This window comes from Astatotilapia calliptera, chromosome 11 (assembly GCF_900246225.1).
Source record: "Astatotilapia calliptera chromosome 11, fAstCal1.2, whole genome shotgun sequence".
Taxonomy (NCBI): domain Eukaryota; kingdom Metazoa; phylum Chordata; class Actinopteri; order Cichliformes; family Cichlidae; genus Astatotilapia; species Astatotilapia calliptera.
The window spans coordinates 10,320,020-10,339,272 of NC_039312.1; the positions used below are offsets into that span (position 1 = coordinate 10,320,020).

At 39.2% G+C, this 19,253-nt stretch overlaps 3 protein-coding genes across 5 annotated transcripts; all 3 read right to left on the reverse strand.

The window, feature by feature from the left end:
* Window positions 1-906: 906 nt before the first annotated feature.
* Window positions 907-4,659, reverse strand: LOC113032584 (C-C chemokine receptor type 2). Of its 3 annotated transcripts, XM_026185573.1 has the most exons (5): window positions 4,566-4,659; window positions 3,836-3,935; window positions 2,831-2,985; window positions 2,444-2,616; window positions 907-1,747 (listed from the first exon to the last, which is right to left on the reverse strand). In XM_026185573.1, exons 3-5 carry the CDS (start codon window positions 2,973-2,975, stop codon window positions 1,031-1,033), a joined length of 1,035 nt encoding a protein of 344 aa, XP_026041358.1. In that variant the 5' UTR covers window positions 2,976-2,985; window positions 3,836-3,935; window positions 4,566-4,659; the 3' UTR covers window positions 907-1,030. The 3 variants fall into 3 exon arrangements, with proteins under 3 accessions (XP_026041358.1, XP_026041360.1, XP_026041359.1); XM_026185575.1 differs by lacking the exon at window positions 3,836-3,935; XM_026185574.1 differs by lacking the exons at window positions 3,836-3,935; window positions 4,566-4,659 and having other exon boundaries at window positions 2,831-3,024.
* Window positions 4,660-5,697: 1,038 nt separating this feature from the next.
* On the reverse strand, window positions 5,698-7,246 carry LOC113032065 (C-C chemokine receptor type 2-like). Its single transcript, XM_026184722.1, has 3 exons — window positions 7,240-7,246; window positions 6,827-6,982; window positions 5,698-6,678 (listed from the first exon to the last, which is right to left on the reverse strand). Exons 1-3 carry the CDS (start codon window positions 7,244-7,246, stop codon window positions 5,780-5,782), a joined length of 1,062 nt encoding a protein of 353 aa, XP_026040507.1. The 3' UTR covers window positions 5,698-5,779.
* A 6,475-nt stretch (window positions 7,247-13,721) lies between these two features.
* Window positions 13,722-16,264, reverse strand: LOC113032582 (C-C chemokine receptor type 2-like). The gene is made up of 3 exons (XM_026185572.1): window positions 16,136-16,264; window positions 15,006-15,155; window positions 13,722-14,795 (listed from the first exon to the last, which is right to left on the reverse strand). The coding sequence occupies exons 1-3, from the start codon at window positions 16,140-16,142 to the stop codon at window positions 13,894-13,896; spliced, it is 1,059 nt and encodes a 352-aa protein (XP_026041357.1). The 5' UTR covers window positions 16,143-16,264; the 3' UTR covers window positions 13,722-13,893.
* Between the last annotated feature and the right edge of the window lie 2,989 nt (window positions 16,265-19,253).

The window sequence follows — 19,253 nt, forward strand, 5'->3', positions numbered from 1 at the left end:
GTGAGATGTATGGTTTAATAGTTTCCTGAGACTGTTTTCGAAACACGCAGTGCAAAAGCCCACAGTCTGTGCAGCTATAGAACCACAAGTCCATATATGCAAACTTTTAAATATGCAAGGTGACTCTGACCAGACCTGCAGGCGCACACAGCTGGAGGCTTGCATGTGGGTTTTTTGTTTTTTTTGCCTGACAGAAGTGATACTACCGCCACAGCCAGCAGTGCACCCTGTACAGACAATGGTTTCAGAATAGCATCGTGTCTGCTAAATGCATTTCTTTCTTTGAGTTAGGGGTAGACTTCTGACTAAAATTTAAAGAGGAAACCTTCTGTGTGACTTGTGTGTTTACCAGATCTTAATATTGTTGTGCATCATTTAAATTCACCTCGTAGGCCCCAACAATGCCTTGTGTTACTCAGACATGTTGTTGTTAGATGACACATGAACTCAGATCTGAACACTTCTTTTCAAATAATAATAACCTTCTGACAGGAATTACAGCAGTGAAAGTGGTTTTGCCGCTTCCATCATAAAGGGTTGCTATGCGTCTATCTTACCCTGCAAAAACACACTGTTGGTAACACCCTTTAACACACTTCAGAGACTTTTTTCCTCTTACTGTAAAAGGAAAGAAGAATGACGAAAGGGTTTTTTTTGTTCAATAATTTTATTTTTTCAAAAATAAGATTGTGTTACAAACTGTGAATAAACACGACATTTATGTTTTGATGCATGTGTTTTGTTTTAAGCAGTTTCAAAACTGAATGCTTGTAACTGCAAATTGGTTTTGAGAATTGTTTTACACCACTCAGAAGTACTAACCACAGACATGCGTTCACACACACGTGCGCTCACACACACACACACACACACACACACACACACACACACACACACACACACACACACACACACACACACACACACACACAATTTGTGATCTTTGTAGTCTCTCAGTTTCAAATAAAAAAAAAAAAAATCCAGTGCTGCGGAAACAGTTACACCCATCAGCAAAGCACATAACCCATTTTTAATACTCTGATCTTACAGGTGTGTTGGAGGTTTCTTTGTCTGTGGTATCTCTGTGGCTGTAAGGACCACTGCTTGGGTAACTCCAACCAAAGTATTTAGCCATCACCTTGTTCAATGACTTCCTAAACTTCTCTCCTACAAATGCGTAGATCACTGGATTTACACAGCAGTGGGACAGCGCGATAATCTCAGCAATGCTCATGGCAGTGTTGAGGGCTGTTGAACTCACACAGGGGTTGGGTCCCAGGTTTATGTCAAACACCTCCAGTGTTTCGAAAAAAACTGCAACATTATAGGGAACCCAGCATACCACAAACACACACACAATGATGAAAATCAGCTTCACAGCCTTGTTCCTATTAGAGTTCCTGGACTTTGACAGCACAATGAGGATTTTCACATAGCAGAAAATCATGATGGGAAGGCACAGAAAAAGGCCCACTGTGTTCTCACTGAAGTTGCGCTGCAACTTCCAGAAATGCTCTGTGTCTTCTGGGTAGATGGGCTGGCACTCTGAGACGTTATCATCAGACTCCAAGGAGGCAAATACTACCCGAGGGGTTGCCATAGTGACAGATATCGCCCAAATAATGATGCTGGCTGTGATGCCGTAGCGACGTGTCCGGGCTCGAATGGCTGCCACGGCATGGACGATGGCCAGGTAGCGGTCCACGCTCATGAAGGTCACGAACAAGGTCCCACTGTAGAAGCCTAACTGTTGGGTGGAAGAAGAGAGGAAGTAAAATTAGAACAGGATGTGACATGAGATGAGGAAACCTTTGATGAGGCTTTAAATGCGTCAGTGAGGTTCTTCACAAATCTGACATTACCCAGCAGTTGCTTCACGCATCACCTGAGCTTTAGAGAATCGAACAACTACACAGGTGTAATTGTTTGGGAATTTTGCATTCAGAAAACAGAAATCATTTCTTTTGACTAAAATATGAAGTAATTAATGTGAGTAAACTGGTTAAACTTTCACTTATTTAAAAAAAAAAGTAACATAAAAAAATTTTCATCTTGACAAAGGAGCCCATTCGGATTACTTCGTTTATATATAAACTTTACTTTTTGGTAGTACATATGATTCAATACAACCGAAAACTATTGATTTTGATGAGCCTAAGAATAATCATCTCTTTGTCTTCGCCAGCGACATGGCAAAGCCATGAGGAAGTTGCAGTTCGTCAGTCATAGTTGCAACATTTCAAATTCAACAGACTCCAGATTATCTGTTTTGTAAATCTCGTGGACCGCAGCCTTGGCTCTGAAGAAGGCACGGTATCGACGTGTCAATCATGAAAGTTGAAGTGCTTCAGTTGTTCCAATAATGAATATGCATTCCATGTGTTATTATGGTACACATGAGGTTTTCCATTTAGAGAAAGAAAGTGAGAAAGAAAATAACTACCTGATAAACTCCTGTTTTTATTTTGCATAAGCCGAGGTTCTGGGAACTGTGGGCCCAGAGGGGCAGTGATACAGCCACTAAGAGGTCTGACAGAGTCAGGTTGAGAAGACATACATCAGTCATAGTTCTGAGCTTAACATGTCGCAGGAGGACCCACAGGACTGTGCTGTTTCCTGTGAAATAAATTCAGATATTAATCTTAGAACAGAACGTATGTGAAAGTCTGATGCATGCATGAACTTTATTGATGAGTTCTGTGCTTCAGTATACAGAGTTGAGTCTTGGGCTATCGTACAAGCTATGTCTGTGTATTCAAAAAGCCTTATCGGGGCTGGTTTATAAATGCTGTGTTACATAGAATTGGTATGGAAAAAAAAAGATACATACCTAGAATACCAACACAAAACAGCACATAGCAAAGCACTGTTAAGACCATGGATCCAATGAAATCCGAACTTGAATCCGGATTGCAGGTATCATTGTAATCATAGTCATACATTTCTGAGTAGTTAAAGGTCCCGTTATCTGACATGGTGGTACAGCTGTGAGACAGAAAAGGAAATTTGGTCAATGTAGTACAACAGTCATGCAAAAAGGTGAGAATGTCACCATCACGTTTAAAAGCTACTGTGGTCTTTTACATAAAGAGAAAAAAAGAAAAAAACAATTACCTGAACTATTGTCAATATATTCATCTCAAGTTATTTAAATGATGTAAACAATACACAAGTAATAACAATATGGAGGCTGCCCGTTGTTACTATATAGATGTAATTGGCACCAACAATACCAAATCTGTTAAATCAGCTTGTTGGGAAATCAAATAAAAGTAGTTCGTCTGGTGTTAAAAAAGGTGCAGCTCAGTGCTTTAAAAAGCACCAGCCAAACCACTCAAGCAGCTGGACCTGTCTGATCATGTTTTCAGTTTCAAACCCAGTTCTGGATTGTTTTGGGTGAGTCTCTGACATACATGCACACATATGAAGTGTTCCAGTGTTTTCCTCCTTTTTCTTCAGCCCATCAGAAGATTAAAAAGTGGCAATACAGATAGAGAGAAATGCCCAAAAGACATAAAACTTCCTCTATTCAGTTTTTGTCCTCAAATGCCTTTTGTGTTCCCTTTCCCCAGTGTCACGCACTCTTCAGTCACTCTGCTGTCTAACAGATATCACAGATAATTTAAAGAGGTACATTTACATCTATGATCATTATAAGATTATGTTTTTTGTGCCATATTATGCCAGAACATGTCTACAAGCCATTTGTGGTAGTTACTGAATTTCTTACCAAACATTAACTTGAGTCTGTTCTCATTCTATTTTAAAGCCAAAGCACCTGAATATTTTACATATAAATATGTATGTATGTGTAAAAAGAAAAAAGCCTACTTACTTTATGATGGCACCTTTTGGCTCCTGATTTAATTTTTCTTGTGGAAAGTCACATAAGAATTTCCTCCATAGTTTAGCTATCAGAAGTCTTTAAAGCCAGTCTTCAAGAAACAGAAAAGGAGTATGTTGTTTATTTCTTCTCTTTATTAGACACACTATTCCCCACAAGCATGATGAATGAACAGTTTGCTCATCAAATGAACATTTTAAAGTGATGATAAATTCTTCAAAGGGAAAAATTAGTTCAAACAGGGAATTGATAGAGTGGACTGGACTTTCCTGCCCTTTAAGTAGAACATTTTTGATAGAATCATCATTTAGTGAGTCATGTAAGAGAGGCTTATGTGTAAAAACCACCCAGAAGGTTAACTTCTGTTTTCAAAGTACAGGCTAAATATAATGAATGGCTGTAGATGAATGCTTATACATCCATAGATATCTCAAAACTTCCTGCCGGCGTGACCATAATCAAATTGATGTGATCTATTCAAACCGCATGTCAAACATTTTTCCTTTCACTATAAACAGATGCACAACCACCTGACTTGTTACCGTTGCCGACCCTCACTTCCTGTGGGTGACAGTGTTTACGCGCTGACACACACACACATACACACGCGCATATTCCTCAACTACACAGTGGGTTAAAGGGTGTAGGAGGTGAACGAGCTGAAGTAAGTCTAGTAAGTTGAAACTAAATGTTTAGAAATCAAAAATTTGAACACGCTTACCACACTTTTGGCCAAAATCACTGCTCCTGAATGTGTATGTTCTTGTGCTGCGTGCCGAGCTTACATGTCATCCTGCCAATATGCATTGCTTGCTTTTTGTGTCAAATCCTGCAGCGGAGCTCATTTCTGGTAACGTGAACTCTGGGTTTTGCTGTTTCCTCCGCATTGTGTTAAACCTGCAAAGAGGTGTTGGTGTGGTTTTCTCAGAAATGTCCCTTTATGCGTTAACATGAGGCGGGAAAAGACAAAGGGGAAAAATATATTCAAATGAGGAGTTTCCTTTTTATTCCTTTCAAATATACCTCTTAATAATCTGATTTCTAAAAACTAAATTCAGCTTATCAGGAATGACTGAGCCTAGTTTGCACAACTTTACTTGAACTTACTCACAGTTCCTGCCTGAAATAAATCATGCTAGTGTTTACTGGTGGCTGCAACCATAAATACATTGATCTGAAACTACTTAACATGTCTTACCAAATGTACATATCTCAAATGTAATTTTGGAATCTGACAAGAATGCTCAATGACCAAGTGTATGACTGTCATTTCAAGTTCAAGATGTGCTGTATCATTTATTGTCCTAAGAAAACAGTTACACAGAAACAAGATGAGAGATAAGTACATGAAAGACTTTGATCTCTCCATTTGCAGGGTACTTACAAATACATCATGAAATCATGAAATAATAAAAGAAAGAGAAATTGCATATATTTGAAATTTAGAAAGAGATTAGCTTGAAATATATAAATGAAAGTACAGGTTTTGTACAAACATCAGAAAAAGTTTATTTTAGAATATGTTTAGAATGAAAAACAGCACACCGTATAATGTACAGAAACACAAAAGTGAGAGCATAAAATCTGGCAACACTGGAAAGTTTGTTCCACATAAACATATCAAATTCCATTATGATGTGAAATGTGGAAATTATGCTTCTAAACCTTAACTTCATAATGCGATACATTTGAATGAAACACTTTTTCCACAGCTCATTAAAAACACGTAAAAGAAGAAAGCAAACTGTTACAGGCTGCCGTGAACAGCAAGTTTCATTTGGCCTGAGCAGACGAAGGAAAAGCATTACACAGAGTTTAGAAAAGACTTGAAATTCTGTAAAGCAGGTGGCAGTGCTAAGAGGTTATACTCATTCAAATGGTCTAAACGTGTGCAGACAGGCCTTGAAGCTAAGACACCGGTGAAGAGTACTGTGGCTACAACTGACCTCCATAGATGTAAGTGGAGGTGACTTCAGTGGATCTGGACATAACTGTGCTTCTCCTGTCTGCCACATCTCTGCTGTAACCAGGCACAAACTTTTTCAGCAGCTGCAAGGCTCGTCTCATAAACTTCTCTCCCACAAAAGCATATATGATGGGGTTCAGGCAGCAGTGAGCGTAAGCTAAGGCCTGGGTCACTATTATTGATTTCATTAAATTTTTCTCCCAAGTTTCATCATGTGGGATTTTTCCTTTTTCCTGAAGAAACTTCAAGAAACGGGAAATGTTAAATGGAGCCCAGAGCAAGAAAAATGCAACCACTATGCAGATGATCAGCTTGACGATGCGGTGCTTCTTTGAGGTCCTCATGCTCACCAGTGTGGGAATGATCCTGGAGTAGCAACCTACCATCACCAACAAAGGAATCACGAGACCCAGCACATTTATGGTGAACAGGTTGTAATGAGCCCAGATTTTGCTCTCCTCGGGATAGTCACATCCAAACTTCTGGGACTCTTCTGTTTCCTGTGTGAAGATAAAATCCGGCAGAGAGACAAACAAGCTCAGCATCCAAACGAGCACGGTCAGAATGATGGCTGCCTTCTTTGTACGATAACGTGCAACCCTGTGAGCGTGCAAGATGATCATGTAGCGGTCCAGCGTCATGACAACCATGTAGAAGATGCTGCTGAAGAAGCCAATCTGGTGAGAGCCGGAGACTAAACGGCACATGAAGTCTCCAAAAGTCCACTGGCCGACCCTGGCATAGTGAGAGTAGAAAGGCAGCGTGAAGACGAAGAGGAGGTCAGAGAGAGCCAGGTTGAAGAGGCAGATGTCTGTCAGGTTGCTCTGATTGCGATGCTTCACCAGGACACACACCACTAGTCCGTTACCTTTGGGGGAAAAGACACAATAAGTTTACTTGTCACACTGTTACATGTAGAACAACATCATCTCTCTTTCTCTTACATACACACACTTTCATACATCATTTAAATACAATCCAACACCCATAATATACTCACAAGAGGACGCACCTACCTATGAAGCCCAGGATGAAAACCAAACTATAGAGAGTGGCCAGAAACACTCTGATGAAGTCCATTACGTCGCTGTAGCTGATAGGATTGTAGTTTCCATCGTCAGTAAAAAAAGTGCTGTAATCATACATTGTGGTGTATTCTGTGATGTTCTCTCCTGCAAAGGGAGAGAAAAGCTTTTAAAATGTCAACAATTACGATACAACACACATGCATCAGGATTAGAGCCTATTTATTAGGAAACACAAACACAACTGCTACTGTATACACCTGTTGCTGACTGTTGGGGATGCGACAGGAGAAGAAAGTGCTGGCTGTAGTCGCCCGATCAAAGGTTACTTTTGTGTGTATTTTTAAGGTGATTTTTCCTTTTCTGAGAAAACCACTGATAATCATTGACGGAACTGTCGTTACCTGGCATTTTGGCCCCTCAGAGATAATTGATAAATGAGGGTTTATTTTCCCACAGGTATATTTTTGGAAGTTTCTCACCCCTTCATTTCCCACTGTCATCAATCCATAAGATACCCCTGCTACACTAAAATAGGATTTGGTCTGTTAATTAAACCTGAATTATTATAACTTATTTAGTTCATATGAGTTAAACGATAGGACATTAAATGACAGGAAAATACAAAAGCCTTAAGATGAACTTTAATGACATTGTGACAATGCATAGAATTTGTACCTTTTTGCAAACAATTTTCAAAGACAACCGAATACTGAATTGCTGTTAAAATATATTCACCTTCCATGGCGATGTCTCAGTGAAGGTTCTTCCAGGTACAGCCAGGAATTCCACTTCAAGCTTCCTTTTCCCTCTTTTACTGACGTGATGCCTCTAGACATGCAGAGGTGAAGTAACCGTCTTGATGTCTGCAGTCCGATAATAAGGACCACAGAAACAGAAGTGCACATGTTGTTTCGTGTATGTGCCCTAAGTGAGATCTTTATCAGGATTCTGTTGTTAAAGATATAGCTTGACATCCAAACAGCAATACAACTTTAAAGAGAAAGACAGGACATGTGGACACAGCTTCAGAAAACGACTGTTGGACTTTGCTTAAAGCGTTAAAGGGTTTATTAATAATGTGATTTTATAAACACTGAATCATCCCAACATATGCTGCTGTCATCTAAATTCTTTATTATTTGTTGTTATTCCTTAATACCCATATCCTCTCAGACTGGGTGTCATAGAGGCACTGTTCTTCCAGCAAATCAAATGGCTAAAATAACTCTGTCTACTTTTTTTTCTCCAAGTTTTTATAAATGTATTGCTTAAATTTTTTTTCAGAAATCTCCCAAATTCCTTCCAGTTGAGTAATTGATAAGGCTACAGTGAACTAGTCAACCAGTAAAATGGAGATACAGAGAAATTCTTTAAACAATCCCACAATTTTTACTCTACAGCAAATATTCCACCATCAAATAATAAGAAAGGGGGTCTTATTTCCAATGTCTTCTCCGGGTTGATAGTAGGAAAGCATACACAAAAATCTGTAGTGTAACTTGTTGGAACTATCGTATTTTTTTAGCAGGTGGATAGAAATTTCGAGCTTGGAGAGTATAAGCCATTTTGTTTGAGGAGATGGCTAGAGCGGCACACAGACTTTAACTGCAGCTTTGCTGACATGTGCAGATATTTTACACTTGAGAGGGTGTTGTGTTTGAATACCCTCTTGTGATAGGTTAGGATAATCTCTCTCCCTCTCCATCGATCTTTGTGAGAGACCACAGATCTTCCTCGTCACTGCAAACTTCTGTCGGTGTCAGTGCCGCCACAAAACAGCACAGTAAATAAAATCGCCAACATTTTAACTTTAAGTTGAATTTAAAGTCTTTCTGGAGCCTAATCTGCTGTGCAGCTCTTTGTGAAGAGGAACTAAAGTCCTCTTTTGGTCAAAACCACCAAATTCCACAGAACAAAATGGAAAAACTGGAAAACAGATGGGTGAATGCATGAAGTCACAAAGTAACCAGTCCTCTGAGGTAATGTTAGTGCTTTTTTTTAAATTGGAGACTGGTGTGTTAAACAAAAACATAGCACCTCTGGTAAAATATAAAGAAGGGCATCTCTGCAAGCAACTATGAAAATATTTCATAATATAACCAAAAATAACCACAAGAACTGAAAACCCAGTGAACTAACTCAGATAATTACTTCACAAACAGGACATCCTGTTAGTGTCTAGTGGAGCTAATTGTAGCTATCAAGCTATAATTATCACATGCACACATTTAGACCTATGTGGGAAAACATAATTCTGAGGGACAACCTTGGAATGCAGAAAGGCCCATTTATAGTATTGAGTACTGAGCGTGTTTCTGTGTTTTCAGTACATATTATCTCCTTCAACTTGTTTTCTTAGCAGTTTATGTATGTCTGCTTCTCTCCTACTGTCTGCCTTTACTTGCAGCATAGACCAGTGGTTCCCAAACCTTTTTTGCCAGGGCCCCTTTTGTTTTAAAAGAAAAATGTTCGCGCCCCCCCCCCCCCCCCCCCCCGCACGTGCACGCGCACGCACACACCCTCCAACCACACACACCCCTATTTTGCTCCATTGCGGTTTATTTCACACCTCAAACATTTAGTAAACAAATAAGCAAATACAAGTAATCTGCAATAAATTACAGGTAGTAATAAAATAAACTACTAACTCTTTTATGCTACACGAGTATTTTTGAAAACGCAGCTGTTTTGTCCACACGTAAACGGCGTTTCGAATCACCGAAAATGGAGATTTTTTAAAACTCCTTTTGTGTGGACGAGGAATACAGAGTTTGTCACACAACGTCAAAGGTATGCGCCTTTTTCCACGTCACGCTGTGCGCCACGTTATTGTTTACATGAGATGAATTGCAGAATAGCAGTTAGAGGCAAAATACTGTTAATCTGACTATCTTCGGTTTTTACAGGCTTACATACACACACGCAGTTACTGTCCCTCTATTTAGACAGGCAGAGGCGTCACGGTGTGATTATTTTACGTGTAGTTGGGTTTTTTTTCCTGTGTAATAATATTCAACATTGCTATCAATTCATTTTCAAAAAATGCCTCTCTGTGCAAAATGGGTTTAAAAACATAAACAGCTGTAGGATACTGTTTGTCCGTGATTTAGACAGGGGAACAAATCGTGGCAGGATCAGCCTGATATTATTTGTATCCCACTGTAACTTTACTGTATAAAGAGCTAACATCTCCAAAGTGTCAGGAGTAGTTAGTCATTACAACAAGTGTTTGAACTAAAAATCAAGAATGTGGGATCCTGTTTGTCCGTGATTTGAAGAGCCCAGCGAAAACCAATTCTGCAGGGGAGACCTACCTTGGCACTTGTGCAGGTGAAACCAAAGGGCAGATATGCTTCACCATATTTTCTAGTCTTTGGCTTAGAATGAAGTTGGTTTGGAAACATATTCAGTTATGCTTCATTTCCTGCTTTGCATTTCTGTGGCCGCCCCATGCTAGCAGTGTCCAAGCGTTTTGTTTCCCCTCCCCTTTTCATACCGCGCCCCTGGGCCCCACACTTTGGGAAGGTCTGCCCACATTTTAGTACTGCTAAAATTCGTCGTTGAAACATCCTTAAATACCATTTCCTTCATGAAGTTGAAGTTTAAGGTTCGGGTTGGCTCAAAATGGGTCTGCTTATCATGTTTGCAATTAACTGTAACAAAAAGTAATTACCACACTCTAACACTTTGTGACAACCAATTCCATCATGGGGCTGTTTGTCACACAGTATGGGGGTGGTTATCCCTGGTTATGTAAAAAAAAGGCTTGATTTTATTCTATATTTTTTTCAGATAGAGACATAAACAAGTTTAGAAATAAACACTGCGTCATTTAAATACAAGTGCTTTAATAATGTAACCTTTATTAAAAATCACAAAAACAACTGAGAACAATCGGCACACTCCACCATGACTACATTTTGTACTGATGTATCATTGATATAATTTCAAAAAGGCCAAAAATATCTTTTAAAAGACAAATTGTTTTTATGCATGATAACCTGAGCAACAGTGAGCAAGTCAGTGTAAAAATCTTGATGCATGCTAGATCATCCAGATAAGGAAAGGCAGCCTATTTTTTAAGCTTGCTAGTCTTTATCTAGCAAACCTGTGCATTAGTCACACAACTCATTTATGACAAATATGCATACCGGATTGTCAGAGATATAATCTTTGAGTGATCAGTTTTTGCAGACAACACATTGAAGCCCTGCTTCGTGGGCCAGCTATTGCTATACGGCTTAATACAAGCTGCTTATCCAACAAAGGAACAAAAACACATAACTGTAAAACCATTTCTCATTCTCAGGGGCCTGGTTATCACACAAGCTGACCTCTTGATAAGCATTTTTACCTAGCTAACACATGGTTTTAGCATCACAATGAAAAACTGATTCAAAGAAAGCTATTACCTTCAGCTTGTTAATAAGTGCATTTCTATAATAAAAAAAATGTTTGAGATTTTAACTCAAAAACAACATGAAAAATTACTCTGACCCATAAAAAATACAAAATCCCTCCTCCTCTCAATATTTTGTGTGTTTTTCACAAATTGGCCAATGCAAAATAGACAGATTGTCAAGATTAGCAACAGAACTGTGAAAAATGTATGCATTTAAAAGTAAGGTTACATCTCAGAGAGAAAGTCAGAAGCTAAAGAGTGTGTTTGTCACTTGTCATGTTGTGTACAGAACAAGTTACTCCAGTTGGGTCCTTCTGTGCTACTTACAAACCTCTTGTTTAAAGGGACAGGTGCAGCAGCCTTCCAGCTTTGATTTCTGAACACAGCCTATATGTTTTTGTTATTTATTCATGAATGTCTAGTTTACACTGAAAGCTAATAGTACATCAGTTTTTCGAGTTACTGTATTATAGGCGTTAGCCGTTCTGGCTAGCTCTCATCCATTAGCATCTCATTCATTTGCACTGCCAAACATTTATGGAGTGAAGTGCCACTGGGATTGCATCTTCGATGGTTCAGTGGAGAACATCTGGGTTCTCTACTGGCTTCTGTCTCTCTGGTGTACCTCTTCAAGCAGCTAGCCAATGCTTTGAGTCTTGCTTGGGAGCTCCTAGGGCATGAGCTATTGGCAGCTAGTTGCACTTCTTAGTACATCCCTTTCTTTATTGCATCTTTCTGCCACACATATAAGCCACTCTTAGAATTGGCTAACCTCCCTCCGGGCTGCCTTGATCTTTACCTCCAATCTCTTTCTTTTTCATAAAGAGCACTGCTCTATGTGGCTGTTCATCTTGTAGCCAACATCTCAAGGATCATTGTTGCCATTGTGTCGTTCAGCTGCTTGTTTTCAGTGATGGTCGCAGTAGGGATTGTCCAAAATGCTACATTCACATCTCTTTTAGCAGACTTTCAGGTGTACTTAATGTAATCTTGGTAATCGACCATGAAGTGTCCAGGTTTCCACCTTAGCTATGAGCCTGTGTCTCAGGTAAGCTGCTCTTGTATTCAATGCCTTTAATGCACTAATTGTTCTTGGGGCTCGGTGGCCAATCTTTGAGGGTGGGGTGATGATATCTCCCTCCTGACCTGATATGCTAGCACCCCTTGCCGTATCATTTGTGTTGTAACTCATCAATCTCTAGTTGTGATAGCAGTTGCCAATTAAGGATATTTAAACACATAGCTGTCAGATATTTTGCCATTACTTTATATATTGGGTGTAGTAGCATTCCAACATCTATTCTCAGTGCTTGTCCACTTATGCCTTGATACTTCAGTAGCCCACTTCTCATCAGTGTGTCCTGGTTCCTCAACACAAGATGCGACGTCCGAGGCAGTAAGGTTTCAGCTATGTGTCTCTTGCTCATTTTCCAGGGCAGGCTTGGGTAGCATAGTGGGCCTAGCCTGCGGAGCCTTATGTTACCTCTTTATCTCTTGCAGTGTTGTGTCAATGCACGGGATAAAAAAATAAAGTCTTTCTCTTGCTGAAGTGAAATGTATAAGGTAGGATAAGCTAAAAGTATAAGGTAAGTTTATGCAAATATGTGTACTTGTGCTTCCCTGCAACTTCATTTCTCTCACACAAAGTTGTTGGTGTACGTTTTCAACAATTGTCCCTTCGTGCGTGATCATTAGATTTAAATAGGAAAGGGAAAATGTATTCAAATGAAAATAATTTGATTCTGTGTTAATAGAAGCTCATCAGTAACTACAAAGCTTTCATGATAGTGAACAATTACTTGTCTAATAAATTAATCTGGGACAAATGAATTTGATCATTTCACACTTCATGATTGGATGCAGAATTTTCTCAGTTAAATATTGTAGGAACTGAAATTTGCTTAACTTGAGATAAAAGCATATAGAATGAATGTGACCACTTCAAGCTGCTCTTCAATGTACATCCCCGATGCCACAGGGTCAATTAAGAACCCAGTGTGATTTTTATTTTGAGTAAATTCAAGATCTGCAGTAAAATGTTTTGATTTAAGAAAATTCTGATACAAAATACAAAATTTTCTGATACAAAATGAGGACAAGAACTAAGTGGATGCCAGCCTTGATTCATGAACAGTCCAAGTACAGGTACAAGTGTCATACAAAACAGAAGTGTGCATAAGATCAATACCTGGAAAACAGTACAGTATGCACGCAGAGTAAAAAAAAGAGCAAAAACAAAAACCCATCTGAAATGGGAGTCAAAGTTATTGAGGCAAAAGAAAAGAATTTATTTACAATGTAAAAGTAAAAAGTAGTAAAAGTAGGTCAGACCACTGTATATTATATATAAATTTAAAAAGTGAGAAAAAAATCGACACTGGAAAGTTTCTTTAACATCAAATTCCCAACTTCAGAATGCCATACATTTGAATAAACCACTTTTCACAGTCATTTATAACACCTTTGAAATCTTATGGCCATAACAACATTAGCAGGATCTAAAGGTGTACAGACAAACTTTAAAGGAGAGACACTGGTGAAAAACACTGGTGCTATGTGGCAAAGTGACAAACAAACAAAACTAACAGGAAAAACACTGAAACTGAACACTAAAACATTCATGACAAAAACAATTACAACTGCCCTCCACCTTCTATAGTTTAAAAGAAGCAGAGGTGACTTCAGAGCCCCTGGACATAACTGAGCTCCTCCTGAATGAGCTGTTTGTCAGATCTCTGCTGTAACCAGGCATCAACTTTTTCAGCAGCTGCAAGGCTCGTCTCATAAACTTCTCTCCCACAAAAGCATAAATGATGGGATTCAGACAGCAGTGAGTGTAAGCTAAGGCCTCGGTCACTGTTTTTGACAGCCTTATATTTTTGAACCAGGTTATATTATTGTGGACTATTCCTCTTTTCTGAAGAAACTCCAGGAAAAGGGAAATGTTATATGGAGCCCATAGTAAGAAAAATGCAAGCACTATGCAGATGATCAGCTTGACGATGCGGTGCTTCTTTGCGGTCCTCATGCTCACCAGCGTGGGAATGATTCTGGAGTAGCAACCTACCATCACCAACAAGGGAATGATGAGACCCAGCACATTTATGGTGAACAGGCTGTAACGCTCCCAGACTTTGCTCTCCTCGGGATAGTCACACTCCACTCCTTTGGATTCCTCTTCTATTGCCTTTATGAAGATAAAATCCGGCAGAGACACAAACAAGCTCAGCATCCAAACGAGCACGGTCAGAATGATGGCTGCCCTCTTTGTGCGATAACGTGCCACCCTGTGAGCGTGCACGATGATCATGTAGCGCTCCAGCGTCATGACAACCATGAAGAAGATGCTGCTGAAGAAGCCAATGTGGTGAGACCCGGAGATCAAACGGCACATGAAGTCTCCAAAAGTCCACTGACCGACCCTGGCGTTGTGAGAGTAGAAAGGCAGCGTGAAGACGAAGAGGAGGTCAGAGAGAGCCAGGTTGAAGAGGCAGATGTCTGTCAGGTTGCTCTGATACCGGTGCTTCACCAGGACACACACCACTAGTCCGTTACCTTTGGAAGAAAAGACACAATAAGTGTACCTGTCACACTGTTACATGTTGAACAACATTCTCTCTCTTTTGCATTTCATCTGTGTCTCACATACACACACCTACATGCATAGGTAAAGATTCTCAAGTTGGAAATTCCCAGAAAAGGAGGTCTGTGCAATGTGTAGAAACTCATAATCTCCACAGCATACACACAAGAGGACACACCTACCTATGAAGCCCATGATGAAAACCAAACTGTAGAGAGTGGTGAGAAACACTTTGTTAAAGTCCTTTACATCACCCATGTAGGTAGGAGAAAGGTCTGTGCCGTTAGGAAACTCATAGTAAAATGAATAATCATAGGCTGTGGTGTTTTCTCCTGCAGAAAGAGAGAGAAAGATTTGTTATTAACATTATTATTTATATTAATTTCAGCACAGGCTACAACAAATAAGATGCAGTATATCAAAGACTTCTTTACTGCTGTAAACACATGCTACGGTTAGAGGTTAACTGGATTTATTTTTGAATGCTCATTGCATCAAAGTGTTAGGTTTGGTTTCGTAATGCCGTTTCAACCCTTATCAAGTGCAGCCTGAATTTCCAACCTATTGCTGATGACATGTTTCTGTTTTAAAGGTGGTTTTCCTTTGCTATGAGCACCACAAATAATCCATTCACATCTGCTGGTTTGGCCCCCCAGGGAGTTGACAGTGGGGCTGATTTTGCCACCTATTGGTGCTCATTGGTACTCCCTCTTGGGAACATCGTTAATCCATAAAATGCTTCTTTTTAAAAAATAGGATTAAAATCTTCTTCACACTGTCTATGATTTAAACCTGCACCATTATTGTAACAAATCTGATAACTGGTTTTGTTGGGATTAAAATTATTAGACGAGGATGGTATCCCATAATAAACCTACGATCAACTATTGGGTTTGTTTATCTGTGTTATTGTAATTTTTTGTGTAAGCATCGTTTTGGATGTGATGAAAGGTTTTAACATTATTACAATGATTTTACAATATTACCATTATTATTCTGAAAATAACAGATACATGGATGGAGATAACAGCACTTGTAAAAGTTGTATTAAGGCATTGTGGCAGTGTTGTGTTGTTTTTAACTACTATTAAAAAAACAACAGTAAAAATAAGATCTCTAGATTAAAGATGAAATTAGAAATCATGAAGTAACTTTGACATAGTTTCAGTCACAGTATTTGGTTTTAGATCTCTGTGACAATGCGTGCAGCTTTGAACACTACACTTTATAACCCAAGTAAATTTCCAAGAGCTCTGTAAAACATGACACTTTAAATAGTCTAAATTGTGGATTAATGTTGAAAGCTAATTACCTGACATTGTGATATCTCAGTGATGGCTCATCCAACCAGGTCAAGTCAGGAATTACACTTCAAGGCTCCCTTTCCCCGTTTACTGATGTGATCCCTTTAGATGTGCAGAAATGAACTAACTATCAAAAGTTCTGCAGTCCGCTAATGATGAGAACAGAAAGAGAAAAAAAAGGTGTTGCTTCCTGTACGTCCCCAAGTCTGATCTTTATCAGGAGTCTGCTTGAAATCTAGACTGCCAGAAAATGGTTCAAAGCACAACACAGCAAATGGTGACAGAAATTTCTACTTTGACTAATTGACTGCTGGTTTTTGCCAAAAGTGACAGAAAGTTTATTTTTATTGCTATTGTTACTATTTTTATTTGTTTTTCTTCTTGGACTCATTAATGTACACCACTGCTACATATTATATACTTTGTACTAACAGGAGACTTTAGCCATTATGCCTCACTAATACTGTGTTGGACCCACTTTAACTTTCAACAGGTGCTGCAAACAGTCCTCAGTTATTTTGGTTCATGTTGATGTGATAGCATCATGCAGCTGCTGTAGATTTGGTGGCTGCACATTCATTTTCTTTAAAGAATAATTATATTGGGTCCTGTTTTGATAGATATAGTGAAGAGTGACACGAAAGGGGGGGCGGGGGGACTTTTGGATGACATGTATACCTATATAACCATATGCACTATATATCTGTCTGCACTGAACATATATGCGGTAACTTTCACACAGACTCTTAAGCACAAGATGTTTTTCCTCAACATGGTTCATTAAGGTGGTACAGTAGCAGGGCAGTTAATGCTGGGGAGAGTTCTCCTGAATAACTCACTTTCCAGCTCCGGTAGCGGAGCACAGTATGAATGTGCTCCGGTGGCAGCACATTCATAAAGACAAACCTCCAGTTCAGCCACATCCCAAAGCTGGTCTGGTGGATTTAGGCTGTGGTGGCTGTGGAAGCCATTTGAGCACAGTGAACTTGTCATGTAAAAATAACAGTGTGTGGTGATTTGAACTCTATGACATGGTGGGTGCTCCTGCTGGAATCAGCCATCAGAAGATGGAAACTCTACAGTGATGCACATAGTCAAAAGCAATACTCAGGATGCGCAGTTGGTGCTGAGGGTCACAAACTTTGCCACGAAAATATCCCCCACACCATTACACCACCAACAGCACCATGAACTGTTGATACAAGGAAGGATCAATCCATCCTTTCATGTTGTCTACACCAAATTCTAACATCTGGCATCATGTCCCTGCCATCCAAGTATGGCAGCTGAAAGAAATCTCCGTCCCGGGTCATCCGTGGATCGGTTTTCCTCCGAGGCGTGGGCACCTATAAGCAGAGTTTTGTCTTTACCCTATAAGATTCAAAATTATTCAAAGTAACACTCAGGTATGCCGTTCAGCAGGTTAGTTACGACGTCGGGAGTAGCTTGGGAGAACAAGGAAACACAGACTGCTTCAGGTTGCCTTCCCAAACCAACTCAAAGGTTTATTCATCATACAACAGTTTATATAGAGGAAAAAGGTTCGTGTGTCAGCAGATTCTCAGTTCAAACCGGTACAGACCAAATATGGAAGCGTCTTCCTGCCCTCTGAGCAAAGAAGTATCCTTTGTATAGTTTATCATTTCAGCTACAATTTATGATTATCCCAGGGAAATACACTCCTAGACATAGAATACAGAGTTCTTTCATTAGTGAATTCTGAAACAAACCACCTGGCCTTTAACAAACCTTTTTCTAAGAGATAAAGAAGGGAGGATGGGAGTAAGGAAGTGATCTCTGTGGTATTTTCGACCTTGAGGTACCAGCCTGTGATTCTTACACATTAATTCTTGGGTCACAGAGAAAGAGAAAAACAACTAGTAAATGGGCCTTATTGAGTAACAGTTTTCCTGTATAATATCACTATAAAACAATATCCTGTAAATGCTACCATGGTATCAAAATATCACAACAGCAGCAGAACTCAAGAATAATATGAACTGACAGCATTTTCCAGTCTTCAGTTGTCCAAACTATGTAGTGCAAACTGCTCCCTCAGTTTCTTGATCTGTTGATCGGAATGGCATCCAGTGTGGTCTTCTGCTGCTGTAGCACATCTGGGTCAATGTATATTATATATTCAGAGATGCTTTTCTACATATTGTAGTTGTAACAAGTTTTTATTTGAGTTATTTTAATTTTAGGAATTGAACTTTGTTCAATTGAGATACAAACATATGGAATGAATGTAGAATATTACCACTTAAGCTGCTCCTAAGTGTACTTCCCCGATGTCACAGGGACAATGTGACATCGGGGATGTCGGGACAATGTGATTTTTATTTTAAGTAAATTCAAGATCTGCAGTAAAATGTTTTCACTTAAGAAAATTCTGATACAAAATGAGGACAAGAGACGAGTGGATGCCAGCCTTGATTCATGAACAGTGAAAGTACAAGTACAAGTATCATAACAAAACATAAGCATGCATAAGATCAATACCTGGAAAACAGTACGGTACAAAAAACCAAAACCAAAAACCCATCTGAAATGGGAGTCAAAGTTACTGAGGCAAAAGAAAGGAATTTACTTACAATGTAAAAGTAAAAGGTAGCAAAAGTAGGTCAGTCCACTGTATATTATATGGGGCACTATATATTTGTGTGTGTGTGTGTGTGTGTGTGTGTGTGTGTGTGTGTGTGTGTGTGTGTGTGTGTGTGTGTGTGTATTAAAAAGTGAGACAAAAACCAACACTGGAAAGTTTGTTTCCAATCCAATTCCATTATAAATGCTGGCATAAAGCATTTTTTTCAAAAGTTATTCTAAAACCCAACTTCAGAATTCCATACATTTGAATAAACCACTTTTCCACAAGCTCATTAAAGATGTGTGACAAAAAACAAACTAACAGATTGTTGCAAATACTGTTGTAAACAAAAGGTTCAGTTTAAGCAAGTTTCATTAAGCCTGAGCAGAAGAAGAAAGGGCATTGCACAGAGTTTGGAAAAGACGTGAGATTCTCTAAAACATATGGCTATGGTAACAGAATAGTGTCGTTTATAACACATTTGAAATCTTATGGCCATAACAACATTAGCAGGATCTAAAGGTGTACAGACAAACTTT

Coding starts and splice junctions, on each gene's coding strand:
- LOC113032582 (XM_026185572.1), bottom strand. Junction 14,796..15,005: donor TTTCATCATGGGCTTCATAG/GTAGGTGTGTCC, acceptor TTTCTTCCAAAG/GTAACGGACTAGTGGTGTGT.
- LOC113032584 (XM_026185575.1), bottom strand. CDS start 2,975: ATGTCAGATAACGGGACCTTTAACTACTCAGAAATGTATGACTATGAT. Junction 2,617..2,830: donor GTTTTGTGTTGGTATTCTAG/GTATGTATCTTT, acceptor TTTATTTCACAG/GAAACAGCACAGTCCTGTGG. Junction 1,748..2,443: donor TAAAAACAGGAGTTTATCAG/GTAGTTATTTTC, acceptor TCCACCCAACAG/TTAGGCTTCTACAGTGGGAC.
- LOC113032065 (XM_026184722.1), bottom strand. Junction 6,679..6,826: donor TTTCATCCTGGGCTTCATAG/GTAGGTGCGTCC, acceptor TTTCCCCCAAAG/GTAACGGACTAGTGGTGTGT.